The following is a 17,835-nucleotide window of genomic DNA, read 5'->3' on the forward strand; positions in this document are numbered from 1 at the left end:
CCGTTAGACTAGAGAGGATGTGTTCACCTTTGCAGTCCAGCATAGTTGGTAATTATTGTAAAATGAATAGGTAAACATATAGCATTTCCTCAGCCATGCGAACTTCACTGACCTTACTTTACAGAAAAGTAAGGCTGTGTGATTTGTCCAGGGTCAATGTAGTAGATGTATCCTCCTTTTCGGCTGCCCGGTTATCTGAACTCCCTACATTTGGGAATTCCCCATCTTCGAGCTTGCTGGGTAGGAATCAGAGCATGCCTTTCACTATAAAGGCTGAGATCCAGGTATTTTCTCTGCTTCTCCACGTGACCCTGACACTACAAATATTCCCTGGACTACGAATGGGGTGCCAGAGACAGCAAAGTGGAGACCTGGCATAATTCTCTTTGGTAAGCATGGCAAACACAGCAAGATGAAGTTCTTACAGCAGCACTGGCTGTCGTGAAACTGCAGGGTTCTGGGCCTGTGGCTTTGGTTAAGTGGTGGCATCTAATCCTCAGCAGAGACGGTGGCATCTTCACTGCACCAGACTGTGTTGAGTGACCAAGTAACCATGGGTGATGTTCCAGGTGCCTAGTCTCTGAGCCCGATTCTCCAGGCCTCCTAGTGATGCTAAATATCTATAATCCTTTCATTGAGTTCTTTTTCTCTCCAAATCTACCTAAACTGGATTTGGGTGTTTCAAGTTTAAAAAAAAAAAATCTGACTCATATAGTCATATAATTAAGAGCAGAACTGAAGCTATTACCTAGGTCTTTTAACTCCTGATGCTAGTGCTCTTTCCTAACACATAAACCCTTACCCTCCAACAACCCATTTTTTTACATTACATATTGATATCTTTCAATCACCCTTTGTTCACCAAGTTTATCCTTTTAATGCCAGTTGATTAATGAACATTTCAAACGACTGCGTGGTGAGCCGGCTGCCAGCACAAGTTTGAAATGTAGCAGTATCATTGTCAGTACAGCTACTTATGTAATATTTTTTTTTTTTTTTGCGTTTTTGTCCTTTATAGACATAAGTGGAAAATGAACATACTATTACTAATGTGGCTGGGAAAAAGATGAAAATTATCAGACACGCTTAAAGCACATCTTTAGCCTTAGAATGCTTACTGCATTAAAGCCAGCTGTGTTTTATTTGTGAAGATAACAGTTTGAGAATGTTTCATAAACCATTTCATCAGATAGTGGGTTTATAAGACAAAGTGATTTTGTAATATTTTTCGTCTCAGTAACAAGTCTATTCAACTTTTATATACATGATTTCTATGTGTTCGTGAACTTGTACAAGGCAAGTGGCACCACCTTTGTGTATCCGTAATACTGAGTTCACGCAAGTAGACTGTAAGTCACAACTGTGCTGTCTCCTATGCGACGTCCATAATGCGAACAGGGAAAAGACGTGGTGCTTTATTTTCATTTCTTACTGTAGACTTCAAGAAAATAGGTTAATGATGGTTGTTCTGGTGTAATTTGCAACTGCAGTATATACATTAGCCAGCAGATGTCAGGGTGTGATCTCTCTTAAGACTAAAGTGTGAGAATAAAACAAACAGTTTCTGAAAGGACTGCAGGTTTTCTGGCTCCTCTGTGCTCAACACACTTGGGTCACACTGGCCTTCTTTCTTCCATAAATAGATAGTCTTTAATACTTTTTCGAAGTCTCCCCATTCTTTTATCTGGCCAATTGCTAGTCATCCAATATTACTTGATGAATCACTTCCTCAGGGAGCCCTCCCGGCTTCCTCCCCAGCCCAACAGGTCAGGGCTCCCCTATTTCAAGTTCTCACAGCTACCACCACATCACCCCGCAGTTTATAAAATATGCAATTATTGATGAAATTAGGTAATGTCTGCTTCCCCTGCTAGACTGTAAGCCTCTTAAGGACATGTACCATGACTGAATTCCCTTCTGTATCACTCAGCAACCAGTGCCTGCCTGCTCCTCTGTAGTCACTGAATAAAATCTGTGCATGTGAACACCTCCACCAAATAGAATGGGAATTATTTTTCTGAGGCCTATACAAGAGGTATTGCCCAGAAAGCTCCTAATTTTTCCACCTCCAATCCAGCAGTCATTTATTCAGCCCCTTCTTTGTAAAGATTCTATGTGGGACAGAAAAACGTGAGATAGCACTTGTATTCAAGTACCTTTCAGGAAGAGAATAAGACAACAGAAACCTTATTTCCCCATAGTGACAATTCCCGCTATAAAGTACCCACGTTCAGATTCTTACTCATTTCCAGTGAAGAGTCCCGTCTGTGACCCAGCCCACCTTGGTCACAGTAGCTGTTAGGGAGTTCAAGAAAGAATCTTTCTTAGCTTCCAAACCTTTATCCTAATCTGTCTGCCCAAACAATTCTTTTGACAATACACTTTTCGTTTTTAAGAACAGCACTCAGACTCCCCGTTAGGTCTTCTCAAGGCTAAATACCTCTAATTCTTTCAACCACTTCTCCCATGGCAGGCTTTCTAGTCATCTCCAGTACTCTACCAAACTTGACTCTGGCAAGCTGGCAACTCTTGAAGCTTCTGTCAGATCTGGAGACCGTAATGTTGTCATTTACAAATGCAACCTAAAATTGCTTTTGTTTTCAGTTTTGACTCTTATTCCTAAATCAGTCCAGAATTTCAGAATTGGAAGAGGCCTTAAGGTCAACTCACTTATGGATTACCCAAAGCAGATCCTGGACCAATGAAATCACCTGAATGCTTTTTAAAAAATAGATTCCTGGGCTCCATCCACAGCCAATTCTAATTCAGTAGTTTTTTTTTTTTTTAAGCTTCCCATGTGATTCGGTATGGAGCTTGTTTTGAAAAGCACCTCTGTACACAATGCCTGGCATTGCCTTACAGAACATACTTCACTACCAGTGTTCTGTCCTGTTACACTTGAGCCTCTCCTGTGGCAGGGAGCCCACCACCAAGAGGTACCTGTGTATGAAAATCCTTCCAAATGTTCTTAGTATGCATCCTTTGATTCCCAGGTATCCGACACCCAGCACCCATTTACTCTTAAAACTGCATGTGAACAGATCAGTTCCTCATAAACAGGAAGACACATTTACCTTAGAGTCCCAACACACAAGTATTAAAAACATGTTACTTTACCATCTTTTTTAGACACAAATCAGGAAGAAGGAAATAAAAAATATTTTGATCTGTATTAGCTAACACATAGTTAAGAGTGCTTGCTAACAGAAGTGTAGGCTAGCATAAAGAAGAAAAATAAGATGTTAAACTCAATGCCTTTGCCCTCAACACTTTAATAGCAATCATTGTTTCACTAAGCTAGTAACAATATTTTATTAATAACTTCTTAGATTTAGTAGGCTTAAAATCTTATTTGCACTTTTACTTTCATGTTCAGTGAAGATTGTTATTTGCTTGAAACCAATGAAAACAATGGTTATTATGAAAATTGAGTATAAATTTCAGTTGATGTAAAGATATAATAGTAAGCCTATTAAATTGTACTCAGAAGTATACTGAAGTTATATAAAAGCTGAATTTTACAAATATGAAGATGAGCAACTCATTTGATCATTTCCTACATTTCCCTGCTCTAGTTCTTATCTACCACATTTCTTAAAACATTTTTGCAATATTTTTATTATTTTAAATTATCTATGTATTGCTTCTCTCCCATCAGCTCAAATGATCAGAGGCAATGCAACTTGATTTCTGCGAAGAAAAGCATCTCATAAACTCCCCATTGCTGTAACACATGCAGTAAGAGTCTCCATGTTTCCACACTGTCCCATAAAAATTAGTCTTCAGTCTCCTGGTATCATGAACATATTTGCTCTTGGAGATTTTCTTTCCTCCTAAATGAACATATAAATTGGGGGAGAGTAAGTTGTGGTAGTATGTCCGATGTGGTCCTAGTCAGACCATGCCATACATACTTAGTCGTGAAACCAACAAACTCTAATATACCATCTCTTGTGCCAACAGCCTGAAAAGCCACACACTGGTGAGATTTCTCCCTTCAGAAAAGAAGCAAAATGAATGGATCTTATTTTGCAGAACAGGACCCTTTACCTACATGGAAAGTAGAGGAAAGACATCTGGGGCATACAGAGGGCTTTAGGGCTACTGCTCTGCCACTCCCACTTTTGCAGTTGACCTCAGCAGCACTATTTTTCTTCTGTCCATCAGCTCCTTCCCGCCGTTTCCTCCTGATCCCTTTAGATGTTCTTGTGCATTATTTCAATCCCTCCCTGACCCTGTCATTTCACCTCAGCCACGTGGCGGAGCCCCAAACCTGGACAAACCCACCTCTCCACCTTCTCTAAGCCTGCCTCTGGACAGCAGAGCAGTGCTAGACAAAAAGCCCACATTCAGGCACTGCAAAGGCAGAAGCCCCTATCTTAATTGGGGTACTAATCTCATCTGACAAGCTTAGCTCTTTTTTGTTAGCTTGCTCTCACACTTCCCATAGCTACTTAAAAACTTCTCCACTCTAATTCTATTATTTAATGAACACGGAGTGCCTATGAGGTGCCAGGCAGTCTTCTAGGTACTAAGATACTACAGTGAACATAACCGATGAAATCCCTATCCTCACCAAACATATACTAAATGAAGGGAGACAGATAATTAACAAAATAAATAAGGAAAAATACGTTAAGTGCCATTAAGAAAAATAAAGGAGGGGCTCCGGAGTCCTGGAGAGGTTATAACTTAAAAAAAAAGTTTTTTGAAATAGTAACTATGGAAAAATCACATATCTTAAGTATACAACTTGCTGGATTTTCACAAGATGAAACATCCTGTAACTTACAGAGGAGTTGGGAAATGTCTCACTGAAAAAAATACCATTAAGCGGAGACCTGAAAGAGGGAGTGAGACGCTTGAAAATCTAAGGGAAGAGCATTCCAGACAGAGAAAATAGTGCAAAGGCCCAGAGGCAGCATGTCTAGTTTGTTTGAGGAAGCAAGGCCAGTGTAGCTGGAATGCAGTGAAGGAGGGAAGAGTCATTAAAGACGATTTCAGAGATACAATGAGGACCAGATTGTACAGAACCTGTGGACACCCAGAACGACTGTGGCTTTTCCTCTGAGTGAGATAGGAAGCCATTAGAGAATTTTAAGGAGATACAGTAAAAAAAAAAACAAAGAGAGAGAGAGAGAGAGAGAAAGAATTCTGTGGAATGAAGCCTAGGGTCCTGCAAGTTTCAGGTTAGACATAAAGAGGTTCTACAAAAGAATCTGAAGAAGAGAGGATAAGTGGGATAGAAAGGGTGGAGAGAGGAAAAATTAGGAAACTAGTGTTCTGGAAGGTCTGCAAGGTGGTTACAGTAACGAAACTGCGTTGTGTGCTACAGACAGAGTGAGGTCAGTGTTAACCTTGACAAGAGCAGTTTCAGAGGATCACTGGGGATGTAAACCTATTGGGATTGGGTTCAAGAGATCACCAGAGAAAGGATATGAAAATAAACCACTTTACTGAGGCATTAAACTATGATGAAAGACAGCAGAGAAATGGCATGTTAGGTGGGGAGGGGTGAGGATTCAAGAAGACTACAGTGGATGTTGTGGTAAATGACCCAGATCTCAGCTTTAGGACCAAGGTACTCATTCCCTCAGCAACTAAGAGTTTTGGCTGCTGCACTGGTTTACATATCATCTATGGCTGCCTTCATACTACAAGAAGAGTTGACAGAGCGCAGAGCTCACAAAGTCTGAAGTGTTTACCATCTGACCTTTCACAGAAGGTTAAAACGTCTGTCCTATCTACAACACTCTGGTGCCTGATCTTATAGGTAAAGAGATATGCTTAGTCGAGCAAAGGAGGGGGGAAGTTCACATTCCCCCCGCTTTTTAAAAGTTTTTTTTTTTTAAGGATTTTATTTATTTTTCGGACAGAGAGAGAAAAAGAGAGAGCGAGCGAGCACGCACAAGCAGAGGGATCCCAGGACCCTGAGATCATGACCTGCGCTGAAGACAGACGCCCCACCAACTGAAACACCCAGGCATCCCTAAACGTTCACATTCCTACACTTGTTCTTCCTTCCAAATCTAGGCCCAAGTTTGCCCAGCTGTAAACTACTGAATATGCTATAACTGAAATGCTAACTTACTTCTCGGAAGAACTTCAAAGAACAATGATTAAGCAGTTTAAAAATGAAACTCAGGGTGCCTGGGTGGCTCAGTGCATTAAGCCTCTGCCTTTGACTCAGGTCATTATCTGAGGGACCTGGGATCAAGCCCTGAATTGGGCTTTCTGCTCAGCAGGGAGCCTGCTGTCCCCCACCCCCACTTGCCTCTGACTACTTGTGATCTCTCTCTCACTCAAATAAATAAATAAAATCTTAAAAAAAAAAAAAAAGAAAAAGAAACTCAGTGGTAGCAGGAAGAACACTAACCTAATTGAGGAGCAAGATTCTAAGATCGGATCCCTCTACAAAACCTGTTTGTGGGTTAGCATTTTCTCAATTATCTGCATTTCTTTCTATGCTCCATTTTAAGTTTACAAAACTCAAATCTGCTATGGTTCTTTACTATTTCACATCACACATTCAAACCAAATATATACACATGGCCAAATGTTTTCTGATGTACTGTGTCCAAATTGTTTATTACAAGTATTAGATACCCCCCTCCTGAATTTTAAAAAGTCAGCAATAAAAACTGCACCATCACATTTTCCCTTATTCTAGCCTGAACACATGCTAGAATCCAGGATAACAATCATACAACAAAGAAAAGCACTTAAAGATAGGATACAATAAATAAAAAATTAAAAGCCCCTAAATCTTGGACAGCTACTATTTATTAGCTACCAAATCTTCCAGAGTCTCAAACTCCTCATCTGTAAAATTAACAGTTATTAGTGAGTTTAAGTGTTTGCTAATGTTGAAGTCTGTATACAATTAGAATATAAACATGCTATCTCACAACATCTGAAAATATAAATGAAACCTACTAATACAGTGAATGCTAGCACAAATCACTTCTAATCACCTTCTACCAAACACTAACCATTAACAATAAATAGCATTTGGGGCACCTGGGTGGCTCAGTGTGTTAAAGCTTCTGCCTTTGGCTCAGGTCATGATCCCAGGGTCCTGGGTTCGAGCCCTGTATTGGGCTCTCTGATTAGCGGGGAGCCTGTTTCCCCCTCTCTCTGTCTCTGCCTGCCTCTTTGCCTACTTATGATCTCTATCAAATAAATAAATAAAATCTTAAAAAAAAACCCACAATAAATAGCATTTACCAAATGTCAGGCACTGCACTCATGGCTCCACTTGTATTCTTTTACTTTATCCTTACACATTCTGAAGTAGACAAATGTTCCCCCCATGCTAATTTTACAGGTGAAGAAAATGAGATACAGAGGTTCAGTTGCTAAAAGTCACCCATTTCCTACGTGTTGGAATCAAGACACAAAATCACATCTGCTTGTCTTTAGAGCCAGTGACTGTGACCATGGTGCTATATACCATACCTCCTTAGGTCAGGAATGAATATAAATTACCAAAATGAAACACAGCATCACAAGGTAAAAATACATGCTATTTGGGTAAAGATGGTAGATCAAGCACATTCACCTACTTCCACTGCCTCCTGAAATTCCATTAAATGACAGCAAAGATTTTCGTCTTAAGGCATAAATCTAAAAGAATGGGAAAAGAAAGGAGACAATAGCAGCAAAAAGCTAGAAGCTGGAAAGCAGATGGACAACTAAATAACATGGTAGCTCCAAGAAAACATCTTGAGTCAGCAGTAGAAAAGCAAAACAAACAACCTAACTTACATCAGAGAATCCCTATAAGGTTCAGGAACTGGTGTCTTCCACTACCTTTGGAAGTAGGAGCAAAGGGGTAGACACTACAATAAGGACTGGTGGAAGATTTAAGTATTCATAATGCTCTCTGCAACTCTATGTAGCTAACTAAGCAGCCTCTTTTGCCCACCTCCCTCCCCAAATTAGACGTTTATTCTCTGAAAAGGGTAAAATAGAGGGTTCTCTGGATTGGGGATGCTAGGCAGTTATGGGCAGAGGTACTATACTCAATACAGAGACTCAAATGCATTCCAGATGTGAGATAAAGAAAACAAGATACAGAAAAAAAGAGATCTAACATGGGAGAAGAGGAAAAGGAATTCCTGGAATTGCCAGTGAGTGGAGATCCCAGAACACAGCACTACACCTAAGGCATAGGGGACCACAATCCAGACTGGGACAGGTCAGAAAGCTCCAGGAAAGACTTATTTGCCAAGATGAAATAGGATGCCTAGGGAAACTGAACACTGTGATCAATTTAGATATATGGTAAAGGGTCTAGTTGATTTAGGTTAAGTTTATAGAAAACAAAGCCGAGGAAAAACAAAAATATGTACAGGAAAAGAAAACAAATAGCATTTAGAGTCATCATGAAATTGATTCACACAAAAGCACACTAAGTACATTGGAAGGAAGAAGAAATGAGAAGCGGTAAGAATGACGGAGGTAAGGAAAGAGTCCTAATCCCTCTACACATGGAGAAGTCAGTAGGCAATGTCTAAAAAGAAAAAATCATAAAATAACACCACAATCATGCTATTTAGAGACATGAAGGTAAATACCAATACAATTAGCTAAAAAGAGGTGACTGTAGTTGTATCCGGGAAGAAGGTTAAGGACTGTCCTCTTCCCCCAATAAACTTAGAGAACAGACATAAAGCAGCACTTTTTCCTTTGGTGGTGGTACAGATGGATTCCCAGCATCACGGAGCAATGTTGCCTTTTACAAAGACTGCTTAACAATAAAATAATGTCAGTCAATCCTTCAGTCCAAAACAAGAGGAACTCAATTTAATGTAGTTTGTAATAATTACAATATTAAAGAGGCCTGTAGCAAAAAGCAGGTTAAGAGAAATAAAATCCCAATTTTTTCCTTAGTTGCTACTTTAATTAAAAATATAGAATGATGGTCCTGTGCTCAAGTGTTGTTGGGGCTATGTGCTGGCTTCTGTAAAACAAAACTAATCATAAGGAATTCTTCAACATACATACTCCAGACAAAAGTAAAAGGTAAACAGAAATGACTAACAAGACAGTGCTATTGTAGACATAATTCCCTTATAATTAATACTTGCTAGAAAATGGACTTTGACATTACTTACAATTATATCAACATTCACAGAGGCTGAACATCACAGGCATATGGGTGTATTATGACCCAAGATGTCTTTACTTCCCAAGTAGTTTTAAATTTTAGCTATGAAGGTCAGTCACCAGAGCCAAACTTGTTCTTAACAAGTAAAAGTTTTATGTCCATTCAATCCAAGAGTCTCTTACATATTTCTGGGCCTATTCATTTGTAGATAGGAGTAGAAATTGTAACTGGGTTCCTCATATCATGCATTCACATGTGGTGCCCATCTTCATATGCTGTCCAATTTCTTTAGGATAAAAGGTGCTGAAAGAAAAATAAACCCAGAATTTCAGATCTATTAGCCCACAAGTTACATTACGGAATTTATAAGATGGGGGGCGGGAATCTTACAGGTTTAGTTCACTACATTTTTAAAATGACTCCAAATTATGGCCAAGCCTCTCCCTGCATAACCTAGCAAAAGAGACTCACTGTCTTTCCAGTGTCATGAAGCTCTGACTATTCTAAGGTTCATTCTTACACCGTATACAAACTTTTCTTTAGGTAGTTCTCTCTCTTAGGACTACTAAGAGTAAATTCAACCCTCCTTCAAGAGACCATACTTTTTACTTTGGGTGATTTAACTGTCAAAGAAACAAAATGCTAGGAGAAACAAACTGGCATTTTTTCACTTTTTAAAACATATTTAAGAGGTGCCTGGGTTCAGGTCAGTAGAATGTCTAACTCCTGATTTCAGCTCAGGTCATGAGCTCAGGGTCATGAGATTGAGCCCTGCATCACGCTCCCTGCTCAGCAGAGTCTGCTTGGGATTCTCTCTTTCCCTCTCCTTCTGCATCCTGCCCCTCAAATAAATAATTAAAAAGAAAAACCCATAATCTCACAAAACAAACAGAGGGTTGCCGGGGGGAGGGGGGTTGGGAGAAGGGGGGTGGGGTCATGGACATTGGGGAGGTATGTGCTATGGTGAGTGCTGTGAAGTGTGTAAGCCTGGTGATTCACAGACCTGTACCCCTGGGGCTAATAATACATTATATGTTTATTAAAAAAATTAAAAAAAAGAAAAAAAAAGAAAAACCCACATATTTGAAAAAGGCAGAGGGTGGGAGAAAATAGTACTGCACTGGGGAAGCAGAAGAGCTAGACACCGATTTTGGTTCTCCCACTAATTAGCTATGTATCACTTATACAATCCAAATCACATTATGATACAGGCCTACTTTAGTTCTTATAAGGGTCTAGTAGCGTAAAAACAGAAATGGCTAAAAAACAAAAATATTGCATTGGGATCTAATGAAGTGTTATTACTGTCTGTATGAAAGTGCTATCACTAATCACTAAGACAATGCAAATTAAAACTGCAATGAGATACCACCTAACATCCATTGGGATGGTTACTAACAAACTGTTGGAAAGAATGTGGAAAAACTGGAACCCTGGTGCACTGCTAGTGGGAATGTAAAATGGTACACCTGCTACGGATCACAGCATGCTGGGTCCTCAAAAAATAAAAAATAGAGATATCTGCATATTCATGTTATAGCAGCATTATTCACAGTAGCTAAACTGTAGAAACAATCCGGATCCAAAGATGGATGAATGCATGAGCAAAATGTGGTATACGATGGAATATTATTCAGCCTTAAAAACGAAGGAGATTCTGACATATGCTATGACGTGGATGAACCTCATTTCGCTATGCAAAGTGAAACAAGCCAGTTACAAAAAGACAAATACTATTTGATTTCACTTCTATGAGAGCCTTAAGAGATGTCAAAACCATAAAGTTTCAGTGTTACAAGATAAAGAGCTCTGGAGATGGATGGTGGTGATGGCTGTACAACATTACAAATGTATTTAATACCACCGAACTGTACACTTAAAATAGTTAAGATAAATTTTGTTCCATGTATTTTACCACAATTTAAAAAATTAGTTAATAAAAGGGGCTGAGACCAAAAAAGCTGCCAGAAGGATCCTCTTTCTCAATACCCATGCTAAAGTAATGAAACATACTGTTGACATTAAACTGAAGATACTGAGATCTGCTGAAAGCTGACAAAGTAGAAGTATGTCCAGATATTTCTAATTCTTATCAGATGAAAATGGTAACATCCATCAAATGAATGGATAAACAAAATGTGGCATACCCACACAATGGAATTACTTGGCAATAAAAAGGAAGGAAATACTGACACATGCTACAGTATGGATGAGCCTTGAAAACAATGCAAAGTGAAACAAGCTAGACACAGAAGGTCATATATTCTACAATTCCATTTACATGAAATGTCCAGAATAGGCAAATCCATAAAGAAAAAGCAGATTAGTGGTTGCCAAGGGAAAGTGAAGGGGAAAATGGGGAATGACAGCTAATGGGCATGGTGTCCACTTTGTAGGTAAAGAAAATGTTCTAAAATGCATTAACTCTGACTATACTAAGAATCACTAAATTACATACTCTTCATTTTTAAAATTTTTCTCCTTTAAAGTATAATTGACATACAGTATCCTACTAGTTTCAGGTGTATGTCCTAGGGATTCAGTATTTTTAAAACGATCCCCACAATAAGTCTAGCTACCACACAAAGTTATTACAGTATTGTCTATATTCTCTATGCTGCACGTTGCACCCATGACTTATTTCTCTCACAACTGGAAGTCTGTACCTTTTAAACCTTTTCCCCTATTTCAATATCCCCCACTCTACTCCCCACTGGCAATCACCAGTCTGTTGCCTGTATTTATCACTCTGTTTCTATTCTGTTTTTGAAGATTCCACATATAAGTGGAATCATATGGTATTCATCTCTCTCTGACTTATTTCACTCAGCTTAATAGCCTATAGGTTCATCCATGTTGTTGCAAATAGCAAGATTTTTATGCCTAAGTAATATTCCATTGTATATACACACCCCATCTTCTTTGCCCACTTATCAAGAGACACTTAGGTTGAAATTTACACTTTAAATTGGTGAACTGTATACTATGTGAATTATACTGTCATTTTAAAAGTGGTAATGTGGGACAGTATTCTGTATGTTTGTTTGTTTGTTTTTTTAAGAAAATCAATTCATATCAGATACAAAGATCACTGAAAAGAAATAAATATTTTACTGGCAGCTAAGTCAACAAAAAAGGAAGAGGAGAAAATAAGCTGGGAGTTTCAAAAAGCCATTGAAGGAGGAGGATTGGTGTTTCTGTTCAGCAGGGCTCCCTCTCCTGGGGACGCAGGGTAATACCATAGTCAGGGACGGGGTACCAGGCTTCAGTGAGCTCTGGCCTAGGCCCAATTTGAGCCTTCTACGGGTATGACCTTGGTGTGGCCTTCCTTTATTTCAACCATCCCTGCCTCTCCACCCAGACTTGTCAGCAATACACTGCAAGGTGCAATGAAAAGAGTACTGAACTGAGAATTGGGGACTGGGGTACAGGTCACTTCTGAGATTCCTATCAGTAAAACTACAGAAGTGATCTACAAAGCTGCACCCCTCTCTAATATTCAGTGTCCCTTTAAACTCTGATATTTTGTGTTAAGACCCCCTTTGAAAGGTGAGTTCTCATTCGCAAAAAAAGATATACAGAATGTTAAGCCCGGCCTCCCTCAAAGCGTTACGGTCAAGACCAGCTAACGCAAATAAGCTTCTGCCAAACGTAAATTCAAATAAACCTTCAGGTATTATTATTAATCCTACAGACTCCTTTTTCTTCTCATTCCTTAAAAAAAAAAAAAGTAAGAAACAACTATTTACGTCACCCTCTGTACAAGTGAGCAAAAGAAGCAAACCCTGTATTTCAGAGAGATCAGCACTGAAGGAAGGAAACTTGGGATTAAGAGCTCTGGATTCTAGACCAAGAGCATTCACTGAATCGCTGAATGACCTTGAGCCAGCCATTTCTCTACTCTAGCTGTCAGCTTCGGTCGGCAAAACGAGGGGGCTGCTCGGGAGGGGAGCCGAGGGGAGTGCAGGGGAGTAGGTAATAAACCCTGAGGCTCTTTCAATTCAAACGCTCTTACCGCAGGGCGAGGCGGGATGATCACCCTCGCAGTCCCGGCCACCGCGTGTACTTCTGACCCTGACCCGCAGACCCTAAGTCGCGCCTGCGCCCGCTGATCTCGATCCCCATGTCCCACTCTCCCCGCGACGACTCAACTAGCTGAGCTCGCGGGCCCCCAGAGAACCACAGTTGGGTGGGTGGTGTCCGCGAGCTCCCCGCGGGTCTCATGACCGCAGCCTAGAAGGACACTCACTGACTCGAAGCAGGGCCACGTAGATGAGGAAGTTCCGTATGGACGAGAGCACATCCTCGCGCATCTTCCGTTTCATCTCCTCGGGGTCCAACTTCGGCGCAAGGCCCTCGATCCGGAACATCTCGGCTTTGCCTCCCCGGCTTCCAGGTGCCACGCTCTGCTCTCCTCAGAGGCTGCCAGGCGCCCGGAACCGGCCCCATCCCATTTCCTGTTCCCGCCTGCCTTTTTCGCGCGCGGCGACGGGGAGCTGCGAGGGACAATCCTCATTCGTCCGCGAGGTTCTGCAGCGGGCTGCCTGAAGGGGGCGTCGTAGTCTCAGCCACGCAGGACTCCGGTTCCTCAAGGCTGTTGTTGAATAAGCTTTGTCTTGAGCAGGGCGCGGTATGCTGCAAAATGCTTTTACGCCTTGGAGGGGGCGATGCTCGAAGATACCACCATAAATAACAATAGCTACAGTTCTGTGCACGAGTTAGATATTCAAATCTTCATTTCCTAGATGACAAAGCTGAAACACAGAGAGCTTTAAAACAACTTGCCCAAATATACTTTAAAATACCTTAGGGGAAAAAAGTGTTGAGGAAGGGAAATGAAACGGTATTACCAAAGTGTTGAAAATTGCTTAAACTGTTGATTAATATATCATTTTAATTATCCTAGTCTTTTTATTTTGAGCATGTTTGAAAATTTTCCGAAAGTTAAAACAAAAAGATGAAAATGATGAAACTTGCTTGTGATTACACAAGTAGTATATGCAGTAGTTTTTTTTTTTTTAATGTTATTGTCATCCCCATTCTAATTTATATAAATATATATACACACATATATACTCTGTGCCCTACCTGGGCTTGAACTCAGGACCCTGAGATCAAGAGTATCATGTACTGACCGAGCCAGCCAGGCACCCCTACGGTAGGGTTTTGTATTTAGATCCGTGGGACCCAGACATAAGAAAGTTTTAAACTCCATATTATTATTGTATTCTCATTTCTTGCATTAACCAATCCTTACAGATAGGCCCAGTAATACAGTATATAAAAAACAAGTTGAGCTCCTTTCAGCATTTTACAGATGAGAGGGGGCTGAGAAACCAAGTGCACTGCTTACAGTCATTCTGCTAGTGATGGGCAGAGGCAGGGTTCTAATGCAGATAATTATAATGCCAAGATGCACTCTCTTTCCCCTGCACGCCACTGATCCTCTGTTAGTCTTTTAACCATTAGTGCCTTCCTGGATGGGCATCACTGGAGTCAAGAGGTAGAGGTTTAGTACAATCAGATTTCCGGTCACAGAATCATCAAAACAGTGCAGCTCCAAATTTTGCATGCCAACTAGCCATATAGAATTTTTAGACACAATCCAGATGACTGAATTGCTCACATAATTCAAGACCAGAGTGTGCCTGGGGCGTCTGGGTGGCTCAGCCAGTTAAGTGTGTCCGACTGTTGATTTTGGCTCAGATCATGATTTCAGTGTTGCTGGATTAAGCCCTGCCTTCAGTTCCATGCTGGGCCTGGAACCTGCTTGAGATTCTCTCCCTTCTCCTCTACCCACCTCCCTTCTCCCCCTCTCTAAAAAACAAGAAACAAAACCCAGAATGTGCCTTCCTAACTACACACTGAATAGCAACAGTGCGTTTGGATAAGTTAGAACTGTCATTTACTGCAATAACTGATAACTAAAGCATTGCTGCCCACCTTCCTGATTGACAGAATGCAAGATGTTGGGGCAAGAAAGAGAACTCATCTGCTTATTCAGGCTTTGGTAATCTCTTCTATCTATAATTCATGCAGTGGAATACTAGAAGCAGCTCTGGAATGGAAGGGGCTGTTCCCAAGGAGCATCCTCCATCCAACACTTTGAGAGTACTGCACTGACACTGGAAGGTAGCAGGGGCTGTAGAAAGAACCTGGACAGGAAGACTGGAGACATAGCTTTCAGATTTGGCACTGCCATTCTCAAGCCATGTGACCAGGGATGCATCTCTGTTTCAGTACAACTCCATTTCTTTAGTCGTAAAGGGAGAAGACACGATTAAATGCACTTTTAAAAAAATGATTTTATTTATTTATTTGACAGAGAGAGACACAGTGAGAGAGGGAACAGAAGCAGAGGGAGTGGGAGAGGGAGAAGTGGGCTTCCCGCAGAGCAGGGAGCCTGATGAGGGGCTCCACCCCAGGACCCTGAGATCATGACCTGAGCTGAAGGCAGCTGTAATGACTGAGCTACCCAGGTGCCCCTGATTAAATGCTCTTGAAAGTCCGGTTCAGTTCTAACAGTCTAAGCATTTTGAATTCTAATTGTGTCATCTAGGGCATTCTGGTCTGGAGTGTGTGGATGTCAAAATATGATCAAATGTGATCAGACATCGAAACAGCCAGCGTGTAGCCAGCAGTAGGAAGAATGTAACCATAAGGCATATCTCATCCACCTGAACAGTGAGGCAAAATGAGCTGGAAAGGAATGAGTTCTTAAGTGATTCCAGTAATAAAGATCCCGATGCTGACAGAGTTTAGATAAACAGTTCCCATATAGAACTGCTGTTTTTTTCTTTACTGAGATGCTTTTGAGTAACTTGCTTGGATTCACAGGGAACCAATGAGGGGAGAAATTCACAAAAAATCATTTATCTTGGTAAAAAGATCCAATTTTTAGCACTTGGACTTCATTCATTCAATGCTGTATAAAGCAGCACTTGTTGACTGGACAGGTGATGGGTGGCAAATAACTGACCTGTTAAAGGGCAACCTTACTCTCCTAACAATTTTTCTTTGAAAGGTGTGGTGCTTGACAGCCTACCTGTAGAGAGACAGGAAAGTAGTGGATAGAAATAAGGAGCAGTCGGTCTTGAGGTGAGGAACTGGTTCTGGATTCAATCTGGGAGGGTGAGCTCTTTCTGTTCCAGAAATGTTGATCCTGATCAACCGTCCTCTCCTTGCGTGGCTCCTCCACCGGTAATGGAGGAAACTCATTAAAAGAGCTTAGGCTCCTTTCTTTCTTTGTTGGGTGCCCCTCCTTTTACGGCCTGTAGGTGGTGGTATTGTCCACTGGCCCTCCGTTTAGGTGCGGCAACTGGGAATCACACACTTCAGGAAGTTAGCCCTGGGGTAAGCTGTGCCACAGCCTGGACTCTTCATTTTTTTTCCTCATTGGAATAATGAGGGGATTGGGTCTAATCTTTAAAATCACTTGAAGCTCAAAAATGCTGAAAATATGTGTTCATCTTTCCTGTTCTTCCTTCATCACCTTGCTAAAAGGTTAGAAGCAACGGATTCCCTATGGTTGTGCCATGAAAGGCAAAAATGAAAAGCAGGCACACATAATTTAACATTGATATTTGCAGTCTGATCATAGAGGAAATGGTAGCTGATGTCACAGCCTGTCTTGTTTTCCATTTTGATCCCAGGAGGGATTTAGGAGCTATTTCCTTTGCCTCGACTTCCCAGACAGTATTGCACCCAAACGTTCGGTGCGCACAACTTACCCATAAGAGAATTGAGTGTTTTAATCCCATCATTGGGGAGGAATTTGTATTTACAGGGTCAGAGACTGACAGATGATTCATGACTGGGGAATAATTCTGACGCATAATCACAGGAACCTTGTGGTTTCTAAAGCACTGGGAGTTACAGGCTTTGGCTATTGAACAGTTCAACCCCTTCACTTGACAGATGAGGAAACTGAGGCCCAGAGGGAATCTAGAGGTATAGCTAGTTGGGACTTAGGTAGGTCTCTGGGCTCCCAGTCCAGCACTTTTCCACATGACCTTGCAGATTTCAATACTTTGTGATTATTCTCGTTGATGATCTTCAACTCAGAGGTAAGGGTTGGAAAAATGGGATGTTGTTTGACCTCAGCTTGGGAGGGACAGGATAAAGGGTGGCTGCTATTCATTAAGAGGCTGACAGCAGTCCTTCTTCCCATGTTTCCACTGCCATCAGCAGTAGCTAATCTGGACAGTGTCATTAACAACTCCACGTGTCTTCTTCCTTACTCCGTCAGGAGATGAACATGGTCCGGTGTTCCCAAAATCAGCTTTGTTTTGAAGTCCCCTGAGGACCCACCACGAATGAAATAAAGGTTAGGATCAGGGAAGGACTGCTCTGTGATCCTTAACCAGAGTCCTCACCCAGTAGAGGGGATAGCTTGCTTCTAAAAATCACTGCCCAGCAAGAGGAAGTCCTTTCACGCTTTATTTTTTTTTTTAATGTCTTTTCAGCGTAACAGTATTCATTGTTTTTGCACTATACCCAGTGCTCCATGCAATACATGCCCTCCCTAATACCCACCACCTTGTTCCCCCAACCTCCCACCCGCCCCTTCAAGACCCTCAGGTTGTTTTTCAGGGTCCATAGTCTCTCATGGTTCACCTCCCCTTCCAATTTCCCTCAACTCCCTTCTCCTCTCCATCTCCCCATGACCTCCATGTTATTTGTTATGCTCCACAAATAAGTGAAACCATATGATAATTGACTCT

At 41.1% G+C, this 17,835-nt stretch overlaps 2 protein-coding genes across 3 annotated transcripts in view; both read right to left on the reverse strand.

Moving 5' to 3' along the window:
* The window catches only part of FBXO10 (F-box protein 10), a 68,305-nt gene extending 59,091 nt beyond the window's left edge, over positions 1-9,214 (reverse strand). Inside the window, exon 1 of one of the 2 annotated variants that reach the window (XM_032860619.1) lies at positions 9,120-9,214. The gene's annotated coding sequence lies outside the window, so the exon portion shown is untranslated. The remainder of the gene's footprint in view (positions 1-9,119) is intronic. The other variant, XM_032860618.1, reaches the window with a different exon arrangement.
* On the reverse strand, positions 8,781-13,574 carry TOMM5 (translocase of outer mitochondrial membrane 5). The gene is made up of 2 exons (XM_032860621.1): positions 13,362-13,574; positions 8,781-9,415 (listed from the first exon to the last, which is right to left on the reverse strand). Exons 1-2 carry the CDS (start codon positions 13,480-13,482, stop codon positions 9,381-9,383), a joined length of 156 nt encoding a protein of 51 aa, XP_032716512.1. The 5' UTR covers positions 13,483-13,574; the 3' UTR covers positions 8,781-9,380.
* Between the last annotated feature and the right edge of the window lie 4,261 nt (positions 13,575-17,835).

This window comes from Lontra canadensis, unplaced genomic scaffold, assembly GCF_010015895.1.
Source record: "Lontra canadensis isolate GAN:19392208 unplaced genomic scaffold, GSC_riverotter_1.0 scaffold19, whole genome shotgun sequence".
Taxonomy (NCBI): Eukaryota; Metazoa; Chordata; class Mammalia; order Carnivora; family Mustelidae; genus Lontra; species Lontra canadensis.

What these genes read in the sequence shown, in the direction of transcription:
- TOMM5 (XM_032860621.1), bottom strand. Translation starts at nt 13,482, where the DNA reads ATGTTCCGGATCGAGGGCCTTGCGCCGAAGTTGGACCCCGAGGAGATG. An exon ending in CGTGGCCCTGCTTCGAGTCA is followed by an intron (nt 9,416 to 13,361) that starts GTGAGTGTCCTT and finishes TTTTTCTTTCAG; the next exon opens with CACCTTTTATCCTAAAGAAA.